This window comes from Strigops habroptila, chromosome 1 (genome assembly GCF_004027225.2).
Source record: "Strigops habroptila isolate Jane chromosome 1, bStrHab1.2.pri, whole genome shotgun sequence".
In the NCBI taxonomy this organism is placed as follows: domain Eukaryota; kingdom Metazoa; phylum Chordata; class Aves; order Psittaciformes; family Psittacidae; genus Strigops; species Strigops habroptila.
In genome coordinates, this window is record NC_044277.2 from 70,794,245 (window position 1) to 70,814,914 (window position 20,670).

The window sequence follows — 20,670 nt, forward strand, 5'->3', positions numbered from 1 at the left end:
CGACTCCCTTGTAATTGCCTTTCTGAGTCTTCAAAATGGTTGATTTCTCCACGATCAGCTACAGTAGCAAGGCTACTGTTAAAAGATTTCCCCTTTAATTCCATGCTGCATTGGTTTCTAGGGGTGTCTGTTGTCTTACAGAAAAGATTCGCTCGATATTTGGTCTTTTCTCTAGGGCTGTTTTTCCTATTCGTATGCCTATGCTAAACAAAGAAACTAGGCATGCGAGCTATTTGAATATAAATGTCTTTCTAATACAGCTAATTATTTTAAATGTTTAATGGGAGCTTCATGAAAATTGTTGCATAAACTTTTCAATTAGAGAGAAGGCTCGTTGATTGCATTTGCGCAAGATGTTTAATTGGGTGGACAACACAGAATAAATACATTTGGAAATTATCTCAGATTACCTACTTTTACGGAGATGCCTATAGGGAGGAGAAAGCTTTGCTTCCAATCAACTTCAAAGATAAGAGCTTAATTGGAAGCTGACTATGCCTTGACAGCTTCGGAGCAGCAGTGACTTCCATGTAAAATAATCTGAAGCAGATGCTGAATGAAGAAGTAGCATTTTCTTTCATGCAAGCTTTGGCATCAGATCTCTAGCATTATGTTATCTAGTTCTGTATCAGGAAGCATTTTTATTATTGTGACATTGGTTTCAGCACACTACCTTATATTTAGACTTGCACAGTTAAGTTCATCAGCCTTTGACAAATGGATTTCAAGTATTTCTGAAACATTTACCTTAAAGGGAACTTTGAACCACTGTGGCATGGCTTGGGAAAATGCTGATGAAAGATCTTAGGAATAGGCCCAATTAGAGTTACTAAGCTACGATCAAACTTCACTAGGTTTGGGTTTTGGTTTTTTTTTTTTTTAATGCTTTTAGTTAGTATCATGGTATTTATGTAACCCTGCACTATTTGTGTAAGATATTACAGGCTAGGGAAATGGGCTGCCAGAAACCTCATAAAGTTCAACAAGGGCAAGTGCAAAGTGCTGCACCTGGGGAGGAATAACCCCAGGCACCAGTACAGGCTAGGGGTCACCCAGCTGGATAGCAGCTAGGCAGAAAAAGACTTGGCAGTCCTGGTGGACACTTACTTGAACATGAACCAGCAACGTGTCCGTGCTGCAAAGAAAGCTGATGATATCCTCAGCTGCCTTAGGCAAAGCTTTGCCAGCAGGTTGAGGGAGGTGGTTCTTCCCCTTTATTCAGCACTGGTGAAGCCACAGCTGGAGCGCTGGGTCCAGTTCTGGGCTCCCCAGTACAAGAGAGGCATGGAAGTACTGCAGACAGTTACACTGTTACAGTTCACTGTTAATTCAATTATAACTACTGAGTTTCTAAGAAGAGTAATCTTTTTAGTTGCCTAGTGTGTGCCAGCATTATCAACATAATCCACTTGAACATCTTGTAAGAATTCTGTGAAAATTTGCTTTATGGGGGCATTTCTGTGTTGAATGTTTGAATCTTATTTGACCATCAGTACTGAAATGAAGCAAAGGCAATCAAAGTATGCCTAAATATCTGTTCTACTTCGTACATCAGCAAAAATAGAGAGGAGCCAGTCGTCTGATTTATAAATGCTGAAAACCTGGACCAGAGCACTTAGAAAATGATCTGTTCTCATGGGAAATCCTTAGCCTTGGAGGCACAAAAAATGAAATCACTCAAATGCTTATTCAATTAATCATAAGGGATAGTACAGCTTTAGAATGAAAGATTACCAGCTGGCAAAAAAAGATGATGGAAAACATTTAAGGGCTGTGAAGAGAGATTTATATGATTCAGTGAAGCTTTGCACTGAAATCTGATAAGTGGCAGTGGAATACTGATAATGATGTACCCTCAAAGGTGAAAGCCTGGTCTAGGAGTATGATCTAAATCACTGCGGGGGGTAGGGGGATGTATTGATGTCAAGGTAAGAGGAGCTGCTTTCACAAAGGTGGCTGTGTTGGTCAGCAGTACAAAGCAGCGCTCACATCTTCATGGTGTGACCTGCAGTGGGAGATGCAGAGAGCTGACAATGTGTTAGTCTTCAGGGCTGGGCTGAGGAGGGGAGATGCAAGAGAGGAAGGATGGAGCAGTGTGTGATAACTTCAAATCATGCTGCTGAAAACAGTGTGGAGAACATGAGAGGAGAGAAGAGCCTGTTACTGTTCAGAGACAGCTACGTAGCCACAGGTCCTTTAAAGCTGAGCATCTTACTCATTGCAGCTTTAGCAAAGTAACCTTCTTTTTAGAAGTTGGAATGAAAGCTGCAGCCTTCCAGCCAAAGAATGCCATCCATAATGAGCTAACTACTTCACTTTTGAGCCACTGCTGCTCCAGGAATTAGTGCTTGGAAACCTCGATACACCTAGACGATAGGGGAGAGCTTCTAGAGGACATTGTTGTCAGGAAGAATGTATAGAGGACCCTTCAGTTGCCTTTGTTTCTCAGCTTTTGGTAAAAACTAGTTGTATCCTTTCAGTTCCTAATAGGCTATGTTCAGATACTAAGCTCTGTTTCTATGTCATGTATTGCTTGTTCGGCATCTTTTTAATTAGTGACATTTTATTTAGTCCAAATTAAATATGCCAGATGTAGCTGATTTAGTGGCTAACAATGATGAGTGAGGGGAGAGAGGGAGAGCTAACATTATATAGCCGTCTGTTCTCAGGGAAGTTGGTTGTGTGGTGGGGTTTTTTTTCTTATTTCTAGTTCCACAAGAGAAGTTGGAGTGGTAACCATGGCAGCAGGGAATTTGTCCCTGTAAGCTCAGGAAAGGGTTGGGTTGTGTGGGTTTTTTTGTGTTTGTGTTTTTGTTTGTGGTGCCCCTACCAGGAGGAAGGGGTGCGCAAAATGGTCTTGAGCAAGCGCCAGAGAGGGGACTTGGAAATGGATAAGTTAGAGGCGCTTGCTGTGGAGTTAAAACTCATGCGTTGGTCCTGCCGCAGCGTGCACGGGTGGATGGGTGCAGCGGCGAAGCAGAGCAGGGAGAGATGTGAAAAATTTCTTGGTAACTCTGATCTCTACACGAGGTGTTTTGGGGTGGGGTGGCGAGACGCTGTATGCTAATAAATTTCCTGTATTGGTTGTGTTTGGGTTTTCGCCAGTATTTTTCTTTGCTTTTTTGTGTTTTCACTGAAAATGAAGAATTCTTAGCAGGTTGGAAGGGAGTGAGATTTGCACGGGGCTAGCTGCATTCAAGAGAGAATATCCAGCTTAGTCATGGTGGCATAACCCCAGGGTTTGCATCAGCCCTGGAAACTCCTGATATCTCATTCTTGAATTTGGGGAAATCCATTGTTTTCCTCTGATATATAAATCTACCAGAAATTAAACAGCAGGGCAGTTTTATGGAGCAGTTTCCCATTAAAGCAATTGCTGAAAATGAGAATTATACGTGCCTTGGGAGGGCATGTATAAAGGAGAGGATAACGTTAGCCCTCTTCTCCCATTGATATAACTTTTCCTTGGCTCAGATCTGCAGGGGGTTAATTCTGGGCGCACAATCGATGCTTACACAGTTGCGCAGAAATACTCTCCCAATGCAAGCAGCTCTGTTAAAAGCATTTATTGTGTGCGTGTGACAAACTGACCCATAAAACATCCTGAACGTTGCAGGCAGCAACAATTAGCCGATACTCGCTGCTTGAAATCGCCAGCTTCCAGAGCCGGTAGCTGGGGAGACGGGAAGTTAAGCAATATTGCTGAACACCGTACAGCAAGGAGGCAGCTGACGGCCGGGCATTAGGGATGCTTTGCCATGCTGCTGTAGTTAAGCCTGTTACCCACTTGTTTTAGAGCACCCCTCTTAACTGTCAGAGCAGTATGAACTCAGCCCTGTTAGGAAAACCTATTGCTGTTTTGCGATTGATGCTATCGGAGAACAGGAAATTTATATTTCCAAGGTGTGCTTGAGATTTTTTGGATTTTCAGCACATGGACGCTGTTAGGTTCTGAGTTTTTATAGTGTATTTGTACTTCAGATTCCCATTGTTAAATGGTCATCATTCCTGGAGAGCCTGTGAGGTTATAGCAGTCTTCATTGGAGTCTTTGTGTCTTGCCCTGTTTTCCATTAGCTTCCATTACCTTTTTCATTGCCCTAAGTTGCTCTCATCTTCACATTTTCACACTTTGGTTGGTTGTAGTCCTGTATTGTGTCCCTATATGACATACCATACTTGAGCCTTCTCTGATCAAGCTACACAGGTTAAGTTCATAGATGGGGTTTTTTTTAAGTTTCATTTTTAGTTTTGCTTTCCAGCTTCCCTCTCTCTCCCAGCAGCTTTGGTGTAACTGCCTGGTCTGGGATGTCAGTGTTGGTTCATCAGGGTGTGGAGGGGAATAAAGGGACTCTTGTAAAGACAGATAATTGACATTTTTTTAATCTAGTGCACCTCTGTACGTGTCATGAAAACTCTTTTTATCTTGGTGTTGTCAATTCTGGCAAGGCTTGTCAGATCTAGGAGCTGGGGCTTCAGCTAAGAACTTGTTCTCATTAATGTTTTTAATTTATTTTAGCCTTCAGGGCTGCAAAGAAAACCTTAGGAACTCTGCACTTGCAAGCACCAGGGAACAAACTCACAAATCCTTAAATCCTTGCCTTTCTCACTCTTTGTGATTACTTTTTTGGGGAGGAGGCAAGAAGAAGCAGGAGTGGGAAGAGGGTCTGTCTTTGTCTTCCTCTGTATTGCATTCTAAGTTTGTAATTTCTGTCCAGCTCTGCATCTTGTGCTTGCTTAGATTCCTTTGCTACTGGAGTAGGTAAATTGGATTGCAGTTGTTCAAGACAAATTTCATAACTACCAGTTCTTAAAATAATGTGTTTGTTTTGTCGTGTCTGGACATTCCAAATATAGCTTATTTGGCATTGTCCCTGATTGTTGGGCTGTTTTGTTGTTTTACTTTATTCCTGTTATTACATCAACCACCGTCAAAATCCCAAGGCCCCATTGTATCAGAAAGGAGACAGTCTCTGCCCCAAAGGTTTTCCCACGCATTAAAAATGCAAATATTTTCAAATACTAATCCTCGGTTTCCAAAGACATCTTCAACAGTGGTTTCTGATCCCTTTCCTAATAATAGCGTGGCTGGACCGGTGCATGCAAAGGGAGTCTAGCTATATATACAACCCTTAGTGGTGTTCCAGTGTTCTGCTCTGCGATGTCTCTGCTCCTTTCCCTTCAGAAAAGTGTGCAAGGGAAGGGGAATTTTGTGGAAGTCGTACTTGGACAACAGTAAATCAAAGCAAGAAGCCAATAGTGCATTGCTGGACCGTACGCTGAAATGGCTTTCTGGCTTATGGGGTGGCCTGGGCACTCAGGTGACAAGTGCCTCAGCAGCAGTTGTCACTGGGAACGAAGGAGCCATCCAAGCTTTCGGGACCTGCACCATTTTTCTAAATCCTATGGGAAGCTGCTCCCTGGAGCCTTGTTGTGCTGTCTGCCAAGCTTCAAATTAATGTGGTTCTTGTGGTTGAAAGCCTGTGCAGCAAGGAAGATGTGGTAATAATTCCTTTTCTACAGAGTAATTTATAATGGCAAACCAATTTAAAATACTCAGTAACTAGCTTGGTTACTTAAGAATTTTAATCAAGAAATTATTATGGTTTTTCTTTGTATTACCCTTTCTAGGGTTGTTAGTGACTTAAATTGTGTTTGCAAGAACTTTTCTACTAAACCTTTCTCTTGGAGCAAATTCAGACAATAAATAATGCAGTCTGTAAGCACAGCTGAGGAAGATTGCAAACCATCTAGGGATAAATTGCACAATAAAATATATGAAAGATAAAGATTAATGCCAGCAACATCACTTAATGTCTTTCATTACATAATCAAAGGAGTGTAACAGTGCCTGTAACTATCTTTTTTTCAGTACATAAAGGATCTCAAAACCAGAAAGGATTTTTGCATGAAAAGCAGTTGCTATTGGGAGGAGCTGTGTGCAGAGACGGGAGCACATTTACAGACTTATAATCAAAACTAATGGGAAATGCTGGAGGGGGGGAGGATGCATGTGAAGAAGAAAATGTCAGCTGTCAGTGCTGTGACCACAGGAAGAGTCTGAACCCCAGGTTTGGGTCTGGGTGAGCTGGCTGTTGCCAGGCTGCCTTCCCACTATAGACCGGTACTGTCAAAGCCGATCCAAACTCCTTCCCAAGCTTTCTCTCTTCCAGCATCCTGCAAGTACCCAGAAGCTCCAGCAAAATTCACAAAGGCCTATTGTTACTCGTAAAAGGATTGAAAATTAGTCTTTCTTCTTGCTTTTACCTAAAAATGAGGAATTGAGTGGGAAGATGTGAAAATGTCAAACGGGTCAAATGATTTGTCTGAACATGTGAGCGTTAAACCAAAGTGGGAAAAAGTGAAGCAGCTTTTGGGGGCACTGGCACAAAATGGGTTTGTTGTCTTTATGTAGGCATGTATCACTTCCAACTGCATTCTGCTATTTAGTTGTAAAATATACAGGGTAGCAATTACAGGGTGGCAACTTAAGAGTTTCCAAACCTTCGGTCTCTAAGTATGTGAGCACGTGTTGGAAGAAATCTTGTGTTCATGCATGTCTTGAAAACATGCTCTGTACAGTCTTTTCTTAAAAGTACATTGCACAGTTCACACCTTTGTATGTAAACAGCTAAGATTTTCGAAGAACCTTCAATGCAAACCTAGACCTATACAGAGGGCATTAGGACTTTAAGTTTTGAGAAGATAGAAACAAATAATGAGTATAGATTTGATCCAGTGGGTCCATAACAAATAGCCATTTTCGTACATAGTTTTGAATGACAGAAAAAAAACTATAGCTTCTTTTTACAATATTCAGGTTTTAAACTTTAATAGTACCTCAGATTTGCTCATTTTATATATTCCTTTAAATGTGCTATATATATATGACATCATAGACTTTGTTTATTTTTTTAAGCTCAAATGTCAACAATTGCAGTGTGTAATTGTGCTGGTTTTGGCTCGGATAGAATTAATTTTCTTCCTAGTAGCTAGTAAGTGGAGGTGTTCTGGATTTGTGATGGAAACAGTGTTGATAACACAGGGATGTTTTAGTTATTGCTGATCAGTGCTTACACAGAGCCAAGGCCCATTCTGCTCTTCACCCCACTGCACCAGCGAGCAGGCTGGGGGTGCACAAGAAGTTGGGAGCTGACCCCAACTGACCAAAGGGATATTCCATACCATAGGCATCGTGTTCAGCATATAAAGCTGGAGGAAGAAGAAGGAAGGGAGGACATTCAGAGTGATGGTGTTTGTCTTCCCAAGTAACCATTACACATAATGGACTCAGGTTCCCTGAGGATGGCTGGGCACCTGCCTGACAATGGGAAGTGGTGCATGAATCCCTTGTTTTGCTTTGCTTGTGTGCACAGCTTTTGCTTTACCTATTAAACTGTCTTTATCTCAACCCTTGAGTTTTCTCACTTTTACTCTTCTGATTCTCTCCTCCCTCGCACCTGGGGGGAGTGAGGGAGCAGCTGTGCGGGGCTTAGCTGCTGGCTGGGGTTAAACTACAGTAGTCATGCCACTAGCGCAGAGGCATGTTTGCTTGATTAGTCACCATGGCCTGAATTCAGCCAATATAGCTTATGGCATCCAGCTGAAGTCCAGAGTCAGGAGCCTAGAATCCCTCTGCAGCTAGCAGAGTGGCACAGATGCCTTTGTCATGTGCTTTAGATCTTAAGTTACTCCGTCTCTCTCCCTTTGCTTCAGAAGGAATTTAACTCTCTAAAATTACCTGGGGTGAACGTGGGCCTGGGCGTTCATACATGACAGGTTCGGAAGCACTAGCCCTCCAAATATAGCTGCTGACTTGAACCTGGCGCTCATCCTGCCATGTCCTTCCCTGCCCATGCTGCTGTGATTCCCAAAACCTGTCTCTCTGGTATGACCCTCACAGAATTCATGACTTTAGTATTGGTGTTTGATGACCACTGAACATGTGATGATACTGTGACTCCCCTTCAAGTCACGTGATTTCTCAGACTCCCAGAAATGGGTTTAATGGGTTTTGTTTTGGTTTGGGTTTTTTTTCCAGCATTGCTGTTCTGAACATGAAAGTCAAAGACTAAGGTCTTGATCTTACAACAGTTGTTCTCCTTTGTTGTTCATAGGCTTTTAAAGTGTACCTAAATATAGTATATGCCAGAGGAGAGAGTTAATGTTGCTATGAGAACCTTAACCTCAGCATTTCATAGGGTTTTGTGTTTATTTGTAGGGAAAAAAAGAAGTGATCAAATAACTCATAGTTGGTTTTGTTTTATAAGAAAGTACTATCTGATGCTTTTTATATAAGTGATCCTATCTGCAATGTATTGTTGTTTGTCTGAAGGGCTTTTTACCAGCACAAGCTATGCAACAGAAGTAAAAAGAGCCTTAGTGTTGACCTATATATTTACTTCGTTGCAGCACTTGAAATTCCCGTGTCTTAGAAAGCTGCCTTAATGCTGCTGGGGCAAGTAAGGGGGAGAAAGGCTGGTGCTCCTGTGTGTAGTGTAGTTGAGGGAGTTGCTTGCCAGTCAGGTGTGCGTAGAGCATGCTTAGAGGCTTTTCTTTATCAGAGGTTTGCAACTTTAAGAAGCAAACCCTTCCTGTTTTATTACTACTTCAACCAGGCAAATAGCAGTTCACTGGTAACCTGCATGCAGAGCTTGAGTCTTGAGCAGCTTTGAGTTGACTGATCCCAATTGAAAGCTTCCCCATTCCTCCAGTGACTCTGACTCTGCTCTTGTGAGCCCATAAGCTTTGAGTATAAAAAGCTTTTGGGAAAATGATCTCATCAAAAGAAGGTTCCAGTGGAAACAGCAAGTACCTGCCTGGTATATAGGTGCCTTCTGCAGTAAATCACTCCTGCTTGCACAAAGTACATGCATTTTGATTCAGTTTTCTTTCTGTTTGCCTCACTTGATGGTATGGTTCTTATGTCTGAACAATCTTGATGAGTGAAATTGGAGGATGAAAGTCAAAACTTGCTGGACTGATTTTCAGTTTGTGCAGCTCTTGGTAATGATTCTTCAGTGTATTTTAATGCTTTTCTGTGATGTCTCTGATCTTCATCTGTTACAAAGGAAAACTCTTGAAAAACTACTATACTGAAACCTTTTATCTGTTAGATTTCAGTCAGAGGGCCTTCTGATACCTGGTACTCTTCCCTTGTACTTAGTTTGGAGTCATAATCCAGGATAATAAAGGATGGTTTGCCCTGATACAGATTACACCGTGATTAATTTTAGATTGCAGAATGCAAATTTAGATCTGTTTGATGCTGAAGATTTTTAGCATAATGTCATTTAAAACCATGATTTTTTTTTTTTATTGTAATTGTGTATGGTCATAGGTTTTCTTTTGCAGAAAAAGGAAAAAAAATAGCACAAAGAGAGAAGTGGAGAAGTAGTAATGTGACTGGTGACACGACTCGGGGTTTTTTTTGTCCTCATTCCTAATAATGCTTGTGTTACTTGATGCACACAAAATACTGCAGTGAGGTTGAGGAACTGAGGCTGGAAGATGAAACAGCCATGAGGGTACTCGAGATACGCGACCCATTATATGAAACCACTGAAGTGATGAATATTAATGTTCCTTTAAATTTTTAATTTTTAAGTCTTTCTGTCTTTCAAAAAGGGAAAAGAGGAGGAAAAAAAAAAAAGCTTGGGGGAAGAATTCTTCCCAGAACAATGGTGCAGTCTGTTATCTGCTCCTTTGCACTGTAAAGCACTGAATGTTCAGCCAATATAGTGCTCTGGTTGGCTTAGCATTCTTAACCTTAATTTTGAATAGAAGGTGCCTTGTGCTGCTGACGTAATTAGGGCCTTTTGTAAATCACTGTTGCAGGCAGTCTGCTGTTGCATTTCACTGCATTTCTCGGAGGGATGCAGGGCAAAAGTGTCAGACTAACTTTCTGAACCTCTCTTCAGGCTAAGTGTTTTCATTATTGCAGTATTTTATTCAGAATGAATTCTGCTTCGTTTTCCTTTGTAGATAATAAGCCCCAAATCAATTTTGCAAGTGAAACAGTGTTTCTGCTGGAAGAAATTTGAATAGGGAGCCCTTAACATCTCAAAGTAGGAGATGCTTCCTTGAAAAACAGAAGGGAGGGGAAGAAAAAAGGATAGGAAATGTGAGAGGGTTGGATTTGACCATTGACTTTAAATTAAGTCCTCTCTGTGATACAGGAATATTGTTATCTGCCTCTTTTGTCATGGGAGCAAGTTTGAGCTGGAACTTTGTCGTAGAGCTGGTTTTGTATTTGTGGTTATACGTCATGCTCTGCAGCATTGTGCAGGGGCATAAAATCCCCTTACCTTTCACATGAGCCTCTTGGGGAGTATTGCAGTCTTGCCTCTGCATAGGCATATGGGGTTTCATCTCACTTCTGTCTCTCTCCTGTCCTCTAGGGCAGGGTTCAGCTCAGGCCATTACATCCCCCCGATGCAGTCTTTTATATCCGTGATGTCAGTGGTGGTACGCGGCCTTGCGCTGTCCTTGATAGCAAACACAGCACTATTAATAGTCAGTGAAGGTAACTTGCTCATTTCTGCGTTCACACTGTCCACCCACTGCAGTCCAGTCCCTGGGCTTTAAAAAGTGTCATTATAAACCCCCACCGCTGACTGGCCCTGCGAATGGACATACTTGCAGGAGGAGGGAACACGGCATCGCAGCACAGTGGCACACCAAACAGCAGCTCGGAGATGCTGTTGTCCTTCAAGGGTAGCTGGCTCCCGGGCAAGGAGCAGGAGGGTGGGACATGTACCTGTGACCCCTTCACTTCATACTGAGGGAACACAGCATGAATGCACATGGAAGACAGCTGCAGCTTTCTTCCAGCTCCCATACTTCATTAAGTCTTTCCGTGCTTGGGAGTAGGGAGAAGTGTGGTGGTTGTTTCACAGCTCTCTCTTTTCCACCTGCAAGGACTTGAGAGGCACCCTCAGCAGAACAGCTTTCCCTTTCTAGCGGGACTCATCAGGGACAAGGATCAGGTGCACCCTGCCCTGTATCGCTGCCTTGTTCCCGGCAAAACCGCAGGGAAGGAGCAGAGGCGGGGTTGTGCTCCAGGTGTTGCAGAAGTGGCAATTCCACTGCGTATGCCTGGTGCAGGCTCCCCTGCGAAGCGCAGGGCTGTGCTTCTTGCATTCATACGGAATGAATGAATGATGTCACCAGGTTGGTTCCTGAGGCAGGAAACCCATCTGAAACAGTTCTGTTTCAGTACAGAAAGTGGAGTTATGTGCACAGAGTAAACCGAAAGGAGAAAAGAGTTCTTTTGACACCACCTTTCTGGTTGTGTCACTCCTTTCCAATCTTATTGCAGCAAAAAGTAGAAGAAAAAAAAAAAAATCGAAGTCCCACCCCGCTCCTCACTAAAAGCAAACCAAACACAAAGGCAACTTTCTGTCTTGCTGAATACTAGCTTTTCAGTGTGCCAGCACGTCCGGGGAGGAACGCGTGAGCCGTGCTCCCCTGTTGCACGCCGATGTGCTTTCAGTGGGTCCCTCGGGCACTCACTCATGTCCCTGTCCCACGGGCACTGTGGCAGGGCGGCTGGCACATGGATGTGATGCACTGCTTCCCCGTGAAATGGGGGCTCATTGCAGAGAGGGACTTGTTCACAGGGCAAGAAACGGAGGCACACACACCGCAGCCTGCCCCTACCCCCCCCCCCAAATCCAAATTTCTGTGTGTGTGAGGATGCCTCTGACTTGGCGAAGTGTTGGCAGGAGTAGGAGTGCAGCTGTAACACTGTACGGCGTGCATGCCTTCCACAGCGATACAGCAACCGGGATCCCCTTCCTCTCCCCTTCCTCACTCTTTCTTCTCCCCTTCCTCTCCCGAGACTACTTCTGAAAGAGCTGGCTCATCCCTGCTGTCAGATGAAGCCGTTTCCTGAACGCGGGTTTGAGTCACTTGGGCTGGATGAGGCTTTAACTCCTCCCTCACTGGGCTTCAATTTGTGCGGAGCCGGGGGGAGCGGGGGGAGGCGGGCGGGCAGGCGGGCGGTCCGCGGTGGTGCGGCGCTGCCCGCCGCCCCCTGCCCGCGGCCATCGCGGGTCCCGGAGCGGAGCCGGGTCCGCGGCAGGAGAAGTTGAAGTGCCGAAGTTGCGGGCAGATGCCATGCGCCGCCGCCAGGCCGGGCTGCGGGCAGCACGCGTGTGCCGGTGCCGGTGGACCCCGGCTCCCCGCCCCCCGCCTTTGAACTTGGGAGCTGCCGGAGGGGTCTGGAACGGCCCCGGGTGGTCACAAAAAACCCCAAATTCCCTTTGTAATTTCTTCTTTTTGGGGAGGGGTTGGGGGGGGCGGGAATAATTTGGAAGTCTGATAGTGTGTGGGAAATGATTACATCAGTCGGAGGGAGGGCTAGGATTGGTCTACACGGTGTGGTTTGATTCACTACCGCAAAGATTGCGTGTAACCCTTTGAGTGGAGCTCTGGCAGAGTTGTTTCCCTCCCCAGAAACAGTCCCCATAGCAGGGGCTACGTGACAGGTAGGGCACCGCCGCCCGCTGACACCGCCGGCACCCCGGGCGCCCAGCCGCAGGCTACCAAGGGTCGGCGGAGGCAGAGAACAAACTCTCTCTCCAGAGGCAACCTCTATTTAAAATGCCATCTTGTTCTTCCGACTGCTGCCTTTTACGTGCCGTTGAGGTAAGATTTTCCATATCGAATTACCCTCCAGGTTTTTGTTAGATTCCCCTGCTAGGATGCGGAGCGTTTCTAATGTGGAGTTGATTTAAATCTCGGACCTGCACGTTCACCCGGAGAAATAATTTTGCAGCAAGTGCCTCTCGCTTGAGCAGAACAATGCAAAGAGGGAAGCATCTCTATAATTCAGGAGGTGGGGAGAAGGTTCCTGACTTGTTCTCTCATCTCCATTGATATTTAGGATGTGCAGCATATGCACGTTCGGTTTCAAACTACTTTCAAGCTAGGATCAAAAGAGAAGTTGGGGCAGGGAGAGAAATGCGTGTGGACTGTGCTAGCTAATTGATCCGCCGGCAAACTGCGAGTGGGACTTCCCCGGGCGAAACAATCAAAAGTTAGTGGGGAACAAGAGAGCCATTTTTAATCTTCAGGGTCTCGGCCTGCTCCTCTGTACATGTTCGGAGGCCTCCGACGGGATCGCAAAGACAATTGTGTGTGTTTAACTGGATGTAATTTCTCTCGGCCACTGTTGCCCAAGTACTCTCTCGATACTGTTTCACGTTTGCTTACCTTACACAGCTCTACACAGAACCTGCTCTCTCACTTTTCTCCCCGTGTATGCGGTCCTATTAACCCTGCTCAATCTTTGTCTAGCGCAGGGAGGTGTTGGGAAGGGGGGAGGGGAAGCAGGGCAAGGGGGCATCGAGAGAAAGTGTTATAAAGTGAATCATCCATGTCATTTGTCCTGGCTGCCAAGGTGCTTGGAACCCTCATGCTGAGAGGATGCTTTTCTACAGTAGCTGTGTGGTTTGCCGATGTTCAGAGCTGTTGATCTGTAAGTGTACCCTTTATGTTGCAGGATGTAAAAGTCTTTAGTGAAGATGGAACAAGCAAAGTGGTCGAGATTCTAGCAGACATGACAGCCAGGGACCTCTGTCAGCTGCTCGTTTACAAAAGTCATTGTGTGGATGATAACAGCTGGACTCTAGTGGAGCATCACCCTCATCTAGGATTAGGTAGGGAATGGTCAAAGGGGTGGCATGGTTACCTGGGAACATAAAATATGTGTAATTCGTATTAATGTGCTTCCAGCCGGAACGTTTTTCTTTCCATTGCTTTTATTTGTACAACTAGCTGAAGTCGCATACGTGCTTTTTGTGTATTATGATTTCATGTGTTACGCGTTTAAGCCATTTTAAGTCCTTCTCTGATTTCCCATCCCCTGGTTTTTTTTTTTATTATAAAAAAGAAAAATAATTGTCTAATCTTCACACTAGCGCTCTGTTGCTACCTTGCTGTGTCTGAAGCTATTGCAAATAAACAGCTTAGGCAAATTAAGCTTGATCCTTAGAGTACCAGTCCTGTGAAACAGCTCAGCTCATCACCAGCTGGGAGACCTGGGTGAGCAGACTCAGCTTTGCATACCTACAGTAACGCTTATGAAAGCTAGACCTGCTGAGCTGGGGGAGGGGGTTGGCTGAACTTGACTTCAGGCAGGGGAAAAAATGGTGGCACCACCCGCAAAATCCATGGGCAATTTCTGGACCAGCAGTGGCATCTGCTCTCCAGGCAGCGGCTCCTCCACCTGATTGAAATTAAGGTGTCATGGTTACAGTTCCAAGAAGGCAGCCAGAGGAAGAACTGTGGGGAATTAAATAACACTGTGAATTGGTTTAATTACAGTACCTGAAAAGATCTCATGTTATTCAGGCTTGCTTTTCCTGTTATTTTGTGGCACTGATTAGTTGCAGGGTTCTGCTGTGCAGCTTGCAACCGCGTATCGCTCAGATACGCTATCTGTAATTCTGCATAGCATACAATAGGGCTTTAGAAAGTGTAGCGTTTGGGAGTATTAGTCAATATAGTTCACGGGGAATTCTTTTCTAGAAAATAGAGGAAGACAAATCGTAAGCTGCGATCGCCAGCGCTGGTGCTATGAATGCTATCTGTAGCTAACAGAGGGGGTTTATGTTTAAAAGCATAAGTCAGAACCACACAAGTAAAAAAAGGGAAACAATTTGGTGGAGATGTGATGCCCGAAACCGGTACTGTTAAACACAGATAAATTCACAGCTCTACGGAATGGCACTCGAAAAAAGAGAAAATAAAAATCATAGGATATCCTGATTTAATGGCTTTATTGGGTATCTCTCCTAATGTAGAAATACCTTACAAAATTAACATGAAACACTCACTTGTGTATGTCCGTGATATACTTTCAGGTCTGAGGACATAGGACGAGGTGAAGAATGAAGGTATAAATTACAGAATCTTTATCTCCGTAGCTTAATATGCCACATGCATGCGTCTAAAAACCTTTACAAATTTTCAGTTTTATCAATGCTCATTAAACTACCAGGCTCTCTTTTTTCTATATTCTCTTTCCCATCATTGCTGATTACCAAGGTATTGTGTAAACAGAAGCCTTCTCCTTTGTAACCAACATCCTTCTCCTGCCAGATTCATTCAATGATGCCACAATTCAGTGTTTGTGACATCACAATAGCTTCCATGGTGACTAATTGTGCTGTCAAACTCTGGTGTGTGACATCTCTGAATGAATCGGGCAGGAGGCTGATTAGGAAATCAAAAGCTTCTGTTTACACACAAATAACTTGGTAATTAACAATGATGGGAAAAGAGCAAGATACTTATCGGGCTGCATTTATATACATGGGGACCTGCCTGCCTTGGACCTCTGTTTCACACTGAAGCACAAAGCGGGGCCCTGGCTGTCCCAGAGAAATGGGGTGTGCAGGCTGGGGCTTCAGCAGCCACCAAACTTTGTTCCGTAGGCCATGCGGTAGATCCGTGTGGAAAGTAATGCAGCCTTTGAGGGTATAAAGAGAACAGACAAAATAAAAAGTATTTAAAGCATCAAAAAAGATGTAACGATACAGATTTCACATATTTGAAAGGATGTGGACCAAAAAGGGAATAAAAGAGTTCATTTAACGGGAGGCAACAACATCCAATTTCTTGAGAGAGATATGTATATACTAAATATACTATGCATAGTATATATATAGTATGTTTAGTCTATATATAGTATATTACAACATCCAATTTCTTGACGTTGTCACTGTATACACTGTGACATATTCAATAAACTTTACCAGCTTTCATGCATCCACATGCTTTGGTTGCAGTTTGAATTTTTTGTTACATGCCTGCTTATTTCTAGCTTCTCAGTAGCATAAATGCTTCCCTGGATCCCAGAGACTGTCAGATCAAGGTAGTAATCACTCTGCACCTTAAGTGAAGTTATTACCAGGTGTCTGGTGTTCCATATTTTTCCCCTCTAGAAATAAGATTGCTAGTGTAAGTATGAAACAATGGCAAATAGATACTTAGCAGTGTGGAAAGGAATACGGTTTAAGAGCAGTGAGAATTCTGTGTTTCCAGAAGACATTATTTCTTACCCAAGACATCCTTGGCGGCTTCATGCTGTAGGCAGTAATCTTGAAGCCCACCTAAAAAAGCAAGTTCCTTCATTAAATTCACTCTTTTTTTCCCCTAGTCTTCCCTGATATTACTTGCCAAAAGAGCTCAGTTTGCAGAAGCAGTTCATCTTTTTGCTGTTGGGCAGACTGAGGACAAGAGCAAATTTTTGAAGCCAGCTGCACATTTATCATTGTGGTGATCTTCTAGGTCCCAGTTTTTAAAGAACCACCTTCACCTAACTGCTTACTTTGCACACGTAGTCAAGCATATTCCAAATAACACGTGTGCTTGCAAATAACTTCAAACAGCTATTGGACTGCAAAATGTATTTGTGTTCTCACTGGAGGCAATGCTGTGGCAAGTTACCATCCGACTTGTTTAGATTTGACATGTGGAAATGGTTCCTCCTGCCCTGTACCACTAATATTTAAAATACTTTGTGGTCAAGATTTAAGCAGTCTGTGATACTTGAATTGGTGCCATCATTTCATTTGCAACTAGGAATACACCTAACCTGTTCATAAAATGTGGTATTCTTCCTATGCACTACTCCATATTTAACTATCATAATTTAGAATGGGGGCTGAGGTATCTCTATTGGACATTAACAGAAATAATAATTATGAAGACAGACTATCACGACAGTATGTGTATGGACACTGTAAGAATCCCTACCTGCAAACCTCACTTTTTCAGCTCCTGAATTGACTATACATGATTGTACGGGAAAGAAAAGTGTATGTAGAGTTAGAAGAAAGAACTGCTGCATAGTTCTGTACATAGATTTTCTTGCTTACATGTGCACTGAATTTGATTTGCCTTAACCTGAGCAAATGAAAAGTGGAACAGCTGGAGCGCTTGCTAAAATATGAAAACAGGGTGGGCTATTTCACACATCAGTCCACCTGTCATTTGTAGTGATTCTCTAATTGGGAATTTTGGGCCATGCCTGCAAGTTGTTCGTGATGGAATCCAGCTCATTTTCCCGTCTTGTATCACTTCATATTTCTGTAGAAGTTTAGGTAATAATACAGAGCAATTTTTTAGGGGAGGGGGATGGAAAGTCTGTCCTGTTCTTCTGGGAAGCAGGTAGAGAAGACTGATTTGAGCCTATCAGGTAAACTAAAAGAAGACATTTCTGGTCACTTCAGCAAGCAGTGCCACTTGAAGATAGACTGACCTATCTGAACTCAATAGACTAACATCTGTGCTTCTAGTTTTGTAGCAGGAAGCTCAAAGCAGGGCTGAGGTTGAGTTGCTGGTGTGTCAAGTGGCAGTTCATCCCGTTTGTACTAACCAGGTGCAAATTACCAAGGACTTCCCAAGTGCACAGCCTCTGTGAAGAAGCAGCAAACTGACCAGGACTAGCTTCCTTTTTACATGCACGTGCTATGAAATGCTGCACCTTTTCTTCAGGATAGCTTTCACCATCAAAATGAAAATGTAAACGTTAAATCAGCAGGAGCATCACCACAGAATCTCAAAAGGGTCTTGATTTAGTAAAAACGTACATCTAGGTCAGTTGCCTGAATCACCTAAGAAACGGGCACTGGGTGTATTTACACAAACTAACAATCAAAATACAAAAAAAAATAGGCAAATGTACATCTGTACTGAATTTCCTCAGGAGAGAATGAACAGGATCTGGTTTGTCCTTGCCCTTAGGTAAGCAATCTTCAGTGCGTTAGGAAAGCGAAGACCACAACTTTGTGTGATGACAGAAGCAGGCAGTGGTCTTTCAGGGTTCATACTGTGATGAAGATTCATACCAACATAATTAAATGTTTTTTGGAGGAAGCATAATTTAAAAACCAGAAAGGCCCTCCACCCCCCTGGGCCTACCATCCTCATCACAGTGTGGAGGAGATTGGACCAGTTGCCTAAAGCCGTGACAGTAGCAACAGATCAGCAGCAATACCTGAAACATCACCTGTGAAGCCCCTAGGTAGTGTATAGGTTTAGGTGATGAATGCTCAGGTGATGCAAAATGTCCTCAATTTAACAGCAGATTGTTGCATATAATAGTCAAAGAACTACCCCTTTAAAGTGGTTTTATGGCTAATGCAATAACCAGGAGCTCTTTGAGAGCAGCCCAGTATGAAAAATCTTCAATGTTAACCCCTTGAAACACAATCTATAGCAAGGCTGGACGTTGCAAATGCAATTTAAATGCTGAAGTCATCCATGAGCTAGTGGTGACTGACAATGTAAATGCAGGTATAAAAGACAATGGGATCATTCAGAGCTAGGTTAAATTTTCAATCAAAGAACTTACATTAATCCGCAAAGTTGAATAATTCAGGTGACATTCAGGAGCTTGCTACTTTTTCAGATACCAAGGACTGCTTGCCTTCTAGCCTGAAAACACTCAAAGAGAACCTGGGTGGCAGCCTGGCATTTCTAAGTGTGGGAATGTGAGGATGCAGGAACACGAAGTGGCGAAGGGACTCTGCAAACTGCCTTGGCCAGCAAGTCACATGCATTTTGGATAGGGCTTTGCGAAAGTGATTTTTTTGTTTGACCTTGTTTTTTATTTACTATTATATAAGGGGTGAAAGTACTGACTATTCAGGCTTTTGAAAAACACCTAAATATTTTCTCGGAAACTTCTGAAGATTTGCCAAGATAATGAGTTCATTAAGTAGTGCACACTTGGCCCAGTTGCCTTCTTTAGAGTTACTGCTTTCAGTGAATTGGATTTGTTAAGCTATCTGTTCATGCTTTGATGTGCCATTCTTTTGACCAGAGCAGTGGTGGTTATGGGGAGTTACCTTGTAACCAAATCTAGAGCAGAAAATTGCCCTGTCATGTGTACAAAACATTTGTCTCTGTCAGTATTCCTGTAAAGTAGATCCTGTGACCTCTTTCATAATAAACCCCATTGTCTAGCATCTACAATAAAGGCCTGAAGTTCACCTTGAAATGAACTGGTTTTATAGAGTGTAATCAAATAGGGCACCGTATTTCTGTGGTAGTTCAAGGCCTAACGGTGCCCTTTCCACAACTTTTCTCCCCTTAAATCTGTCCACCTTGCCAGATCCACAGCACATAGCCAGCACCAAAAGACGAGGTTCATGTGCATCATTTAAGCTGCTGCACACAAAAATATCTTGCGTTCTATTCTTTCCTTTCTCAAAGTCTGTGCTTATGAAGCCCTGATGTAGGAAGTCTTTGAAGAACACTGCCATGTAACAATAAACTTTGCAATACTTAGGCCCTAGTTCCTTTAAACGCCTCATGGCAGTGTGGTTTGAAAGCTATAATATGCTTTCCTAACTTCTTAAAAGGTAATGGCATTACACTGGGTTGTTTTACTCCTTTTCTTTGAAAGTTGGTCTCGCTGCTTCTGCTGGTTGGCTGTGTGTTAACATCGTGTTCTTTTTCCACAGAGAGGTGCTTGGAAGATCATGAGCTTATAGTTCAAGTTGAGTCCACAATGGGAAGTGAAAGTAAATTTTTGTTCAGGAAGAATTACGCAAAATATGAATTTTTTAAAAATCCCATGGTGAGTCTCGTTACTTCCTTGTTTATACCACAGAGAGAGGGATGGATCGCAGTAACATTGCTGGGCCTGTGATGTCTTAAACATCTATTAAAAAAAGAATCAACCAACAAACAGAATTCTTTCCAAGGAAATTTTAACCGATGTTTAAGTTCCTTGTATTCTCCTCCCAGCCTAAAAACCTCAAGTTACCAAATATACTTGTTTCAAAACGGCTATTATGTTGGAGAGTGACAGAGACAGGGAAATCTCTGTTGGTTTAAGAAAAACAATCAGAAATGCAGTTTACTCATTATCTTCGAAGTTACTTTATTTGAAGCAAATTGATCACATAGCGTGCAGGATCCAAACCTTTTAATTGCTGACAGTAATACTTTAAAAAAATCCGTTCTGGGTAACCCCTAAAACACTTAAGGAATTTCCTGTTTATCGTCATATATGTTGAACAGTGTCTCACCTATGGGTGTGCTTTACTAGTGTTCTCTGCTTTCTTTACTGATGACAGTAACTTGTCCTCTCTATGTCCTCACGTATATCCATGTTTGAAAAGTATTGTATGTCATAGCTATACTTATTCCTGGATTTGTAAGATTCTTTGAATGTTGTAATTTTAAACTGCTTGCAGTGTAACTGCTTATTTGGGGATTATTTTTCACATTTTATCTAAACAATTAAGTTGAAACAGGTTGTTGACATGAACTGATGTCAGCTGGTGCAACCCTTCTAGATAGCTGATGAAGGATAATCCAGAGGCAGTTTAGGTGAGAACAGATTTTGGCTCAGTCAGGCATTTGTGGTGCCTGAAGAAAAAAGATAGATGAGGTCACATGAAGATTTATCGCTGAAGTTAATGTGGATGATAAATTTATTCCTGTCCTCATAGACACTAATGCACAGTTGCTGCATCCTCGCACTTGCGCTTGCACGTACATTTGTCATCTGCTAGTGCTTGTTTCAGAGGCTGTGCCTCAACTTACTGTGTGAAACATTTTTGTACATGGAGTGTTTGGAATTTTTTACTTGTGTCGATCTTCCCATCTGATAACCTGTGAACATCTGAGTGTTGTGCAGAAATTTT

At 43.0% G+C, this 20,670-nt stretch overlaps 1 protein-coding gene across 3 annotated transcripts in view; it reads left to right on the top strand.

The window, feature by feature from the left end:
* The window catches only part of GRB10 (growth factor receptor bound protein 10), a 145,760-nt gene that overhangs the window by 106,986 nt on the left and 18,104 nt on the right, over window positions 1–20,670 (top strand). For 2 of the 3 annotated variants that reach the window (XM_030496536.1, XM_030496544.1), the window contains 2 exons: window positions 13,506–13,662; window positions 19,480–19,595. The exons of the other annotated variant lie outside the window; for it this stretch is intronic. In XM_030496536.1, coding sequence (XP_030352396.1) covers window positions 13,506–13,662; window positions 19,480–19,595 — 273 coding nt within the window. The remainder of the gene's footprint in view (window positions 1–13,505; window positions 13,663–19,479; window positions 19,596–20,670) is intronic. 3 annotated transcript variants of the gene reach the window in all.